Source organism: Notothenia coriiceps, unplaced genomic scaffold, assembly GCF_000735185.1.
Source record: "Notothenia coriiceps isolate Sejong01 unplaced genomic scaffold, NC01 NC01_scaffold00033731, whole genome shotgun sequence".
NCBI lineage: Eukaryota > Metazoa > Chordata > Actinopteri > Perciformes > Nototheniidae > Notothenia > Notothenia coriiceps.
Window position 1 is genome coordinate 108 of NW_011366432.1, and position 4,060 is coordinate 4,167.

The window sequence follows — 4,060 nt, forward strand, 5'->3', positions numbered from 1 at the left end:
GCAACAAAAAAAGGGTTTGATTCTATTTTTAATTGTGTCTTTTTTATTGCACTTTGGCAGCAGATTCCTGTGTAGCTTCAGATCTGAGTTGTCTTATTAGTAAGCCTAATTTATACTTTTGTAGCAACACTATTTTTATATAATGGCAAAGAAAGGGTTCAGTGTCTTTTCTTTTTTTCCTGTGTTATGTGTCAGCACTGTTCAATGCTTCTTGAAAACATTACCCACTGTAGTATGTGACGTGTGAATAAACTCCAACTCTTTATCAACAACACTGTTGTGTAACTTCAGTTAAATACTTGTATGTGTGTAGATTAGAAAGAGGTAAGATAAAGGACCTGCAGTATTTTATGAAGTATTCATCGTACAAAGGTCAGTTTTATACAAGTAGAAGTGTGTATTTACCTGGTAGTAGGCTGTCAGTAATGGCTACGTCTCTCTATTTGGACTGGTAGATCTCGGCAGACTGGCAACTTTAAAAGTAGCTCTCGGTTCAAAAAAGGTTGGGCTACCCTGGTATAGACAATAAAGACTAATTGGACTGCCTCAGCAACAACACAACATTCACACAGACTTACTCGTGTAACTGTCCAGCTTCGGGTGGACAATGTTGACTTTGCCGTATTTCTCCGCTTCTTTTGCTGCTTTTTCTGACCATGTGCCGGTCACCAGGTAATCAGCACATGTGTCCTCTTTGAGTCCGATCAGGTTGAGAGGAACAGCACTGAACTGCCCAGACCCCCCGCCCTGTAGGAACAACACCTTATAGTTGTCCGGGATGGTTCTGTGTAGACGAAAGGTCACTTTGTTAAATACTGGTCCCTTGCAAAGTAGTATATCATTATTTGACACATTATTAACGCTGCACATTATTTTCCATTGTTAAGCTTTCTGGTGTACTAAATTCAAGTGGTAAAGTACATACATGTTAGTAGATTACAACTCATTTGAAATATAATTCATAAATTGTGGAGAGAGAAAATCACAAAAATGAGAAACATTTTGACAAAAAATATAAAAAGTAGAGCAAGGTTGAACTCTTCTTGAATAATCTGATGTTATAACTACTTGGAGAACATGCCTGTTGATCGACAAAAACTATGTTTGCAGCACGGCCCAACCCTAAACCCTTTTTGGCATGCAGCCACCAGTAGTCTAAGAAACAGACAGTTAAAGTGAAGGACTTGAAGGAACATGAAAGAGAATGAACCGGTATAATTAATGTGGCAAATAAATTATTCCTATCATATACTCTGATATTCTTCTGTACATAGGTTTTGGGAGTGCCGGTTTCCCTTGGTGATGCTCTATTAAAAATAAGTCACCACAAAATTCCTAGCCACCTAAAGCCAAAAAGTATGTTACAAATACTGTACATATTGTAAATATTGAAAGTAAAGTAAGCAGGAAGTAAAAATATAGGTAATACAGTAGATGCCATGTGAAACAACAAAAGCAGCACTTACAACAACTCCCGCAAGAGACTCTCTGTTTTGGTGAGGATTTTGTTAAAATCCACAGATCGGTGACTCATCTCTGTAAAAACAGAATCACTTTTTTTTTAAATGTACTAACCTTTAATACACATTTTTTTCTATAATATCTAGATTCTATAATAACATTTAAATGTGGAGAACATCTCTCAATCGGATGGGAACCTTTTTGAACAAAGAGCCGACTGTGGATTTTGTATCTAAGCACTTCCACTGAAGGCCCATTATGAATAGACCTATCAATGATCAGTATGAAAAGCTAAATTGCAGAAAAAAATGCTTTAAAGCAACATTGTAAGCAGTCTTTTAATGCGTTAAGATTTTCAATTACATATGTATCGATCACGAGTAATACAGTAATTATTTCCTCATAAAAAACTGAAATGCACCACATTTTTTGTTTTACTCACCGAGCACGCTTATACCCATACCACTGTAGCTGAGGAGCTCCTTCTGTGCTTGAAGCAGCACCTGCAATATAAAGCAAGGTGTTCAGTTTTTCTTTAAAATCTTAAAACAACCATTAACAAAAAAAGTCTACAAGTAAAAGTGTAAGCAACAACAAGAATTAGAAGTGTCTACAGCCATTAGGGTTGCAAAGGGGCGGAACATTTCCGGTAAATTTCTGGAAAGTTTCCATGGGAAGTTAAGCGGGGAATTTTGGAAATATTCAATGCAAATTATAATTATAATTATACAAAAAACATGACATTTCAACAGATTTTTTTTTTTTTTAACTTTTTTTTTTTAAGTAGAACAGAACAAGTTTTAATTATTTTATTGAACAATTATTTGTTTCATTGAAGAACGAAAACAGGAATGTTGAGTAAAATATTACTCATCCCCCCCAACCCCACTCATTAAAAAATTAACAAAAATGCACCCCCCATCCAAAAATCCCATTCAAAATATTAAATGAAAAGATGTGGCTTCGTTTGTCTTGTGCTTTGGGCTCAAAAGTGTGATTCAGTCTTCTCGAAATCATTTGTGCATGTGATGGAGGAATGCACAGTGCATGTTGGGTGTGTGGTCTATGGAGCTATTTCAGGGTCATACATTTTGATCATTCAAAAAAATACAATTTATTTGAAAGTTCAAGTTTTTATCCTAAACTTTGAAAAATACAATGATGTATTCAAAATAAAAATCAGTATTTGAAATCATTTTTCAGGTTTCACATTGCTTTTCACCTTCAGATCGTTTTTCACAGAGCCAATGTCAACTTCACAGATGTGAATGAGACTGAATTAAGCAGTAGGAGCCTGTGACTGCTACTCTAACTAGGATAATAAAACACAGAAGATTGCTTTTGTTATAAAATCTGAAAAGTGGGATTTATTTCTGACATGTAAGATGTTTTACTGCCATCTAGGGGATGCATCTGCTCCTGTCATGAAGCACAAAGGAGCTGTTTTCCACATCAATGAACGAGGCTGATGCAACTCCACACACAATTGTCATTGTAGCCTGTTGGAGCTGCAGACAGCAGCACTGTCAGCCAACACACATTCTCTCACATGACTGCTTGCAAGCCTCTCATTGCAAGGAAAAAAACTGGCCGACAGATTCACAGTTAAATATGTACATGCTGAGTTTTCATGTTGCATTGCATTACAAGTTTTCTCGTCTTATGCAACGTTTTTATTAGACTAATAAAAGTGAGGATTTTAACTTACGGATTGGGGGAGTTTTGCAGGTCCGGCGCCAAAGTTGATGGTTTGTTTCTGCTCCATGATGTAAAACAATGTTTATTGATGGATGCTTGCTCAGTTTGGTTCAGCGATGTGAATGATCTCCCCTCGGCCTCAGTTATACTTCTGCTCTCTTCCTGCACTCTTTGGCTTGTATAGCAATTATTTCGCTGTGTGTAAAATGCTGCGTTCAAGTCCTCCTCGTAAACAATAGAGATCGAGGAATGAACATAGCGAGTGAAAACTGCAGAATGCAACTTTTGAAGACGTCCAGACTGCTGAAGCCTCATAGTTTATTCAGATGAACTGTGGAATAACCTTATACACAAAACAACACGTTGTATTTTGTCCCCCCTCACTTCCATTGAATGCAAACCACGAAGGGTTAATGTGTGCAGGACAGGAGGACAGGAGGAATGGTTACAGCTAGGAAAACCTGTTTCACTGTTTATGGCACCTGCCTTTTGTTTTAAGAAAACTACCCTTTAACCCAGTTTTACCCCGTTGATAATCCAGGCTTGTAATAGTTTGCTTCGTAGTGTTTTATTCATTCAAGAGCACGCAGTGGAAATACTACCAAAATCGGCATTTCCTGAAGGCAGCACAAGGATCCCACATTTTCAGACAGCCATCTTATTGGCTGGTGTCACATGTCTATTTGGTAAACGGCTGTCATTGGTTAATATCGATTTAGATCTGGACTGATTGGCTCCACTGTTACGCCACAACAATGTGGGCGCGGGCCTGACACGCACGTGACAGACAGACAAACAACTTTCCTTAGAAACGGTTTATTCAAATAAATGTAAACTTCAATGAGTGAATGAAACTCTGTACCAGATGGAGGCGTGTGGTGCAGTGGGTTGTGTGTTGGAC

General features: G+C 37.7%; 1 protein-coding gene across 1 annotated transcript; it reads right to left on the reverse strand.

The window, feature by feature from the left end:
• Positions 1-549: 549 nt before the first annotated feature.
• LOC104961774 (phosphoserine aminotransferase-like) lies at positions 550-3,358 on the reverse strand. The gene is made up of 4 exons (XM_010790115.1): positions 3,170-3,358; positions 1,904-1,964; positions 1,467-1,536; positions 550-784 (listed from the first exon to the last, which is right to left on the reverse strand). The coding sequence occupies exons 1-4, from the start codon at positions 3,224-3,226 to the stop codon at positions 565-567; spliced, it is 408 nt and encodes a 135-aa protein (XP_010788417.1). The 5' UTR covers positions 3,227-3,358; the 3' UTR covers positions 550-564.
• Between the last annotated feature and the right edge of the window lie 702 nt (positions 3,359-4,060).

Coding starts and splice junctions, on each gene's coding strand:
- LOC104961774 (XM_010790115.1), bottom strand. CDS start 3,226: ATGGAGCAGAAACAAACCATCAACTTTGGCGCCGGACCTGCAAAACTC. Junction 1,965..3,169: donor CTGCAAAACTCCCCCAATCC/GTAAGTTAAAAT, acceptor TTTATATTGCAG/GTGCTGCTTCAAGCACAGAA. Junction 785..1,466: donor AGTCTCTTGCGGGAGTTGTT/GTAAGTGCTGCT, acceptor TCGTCTACACAG/AACCATCCCGGACAACTATA.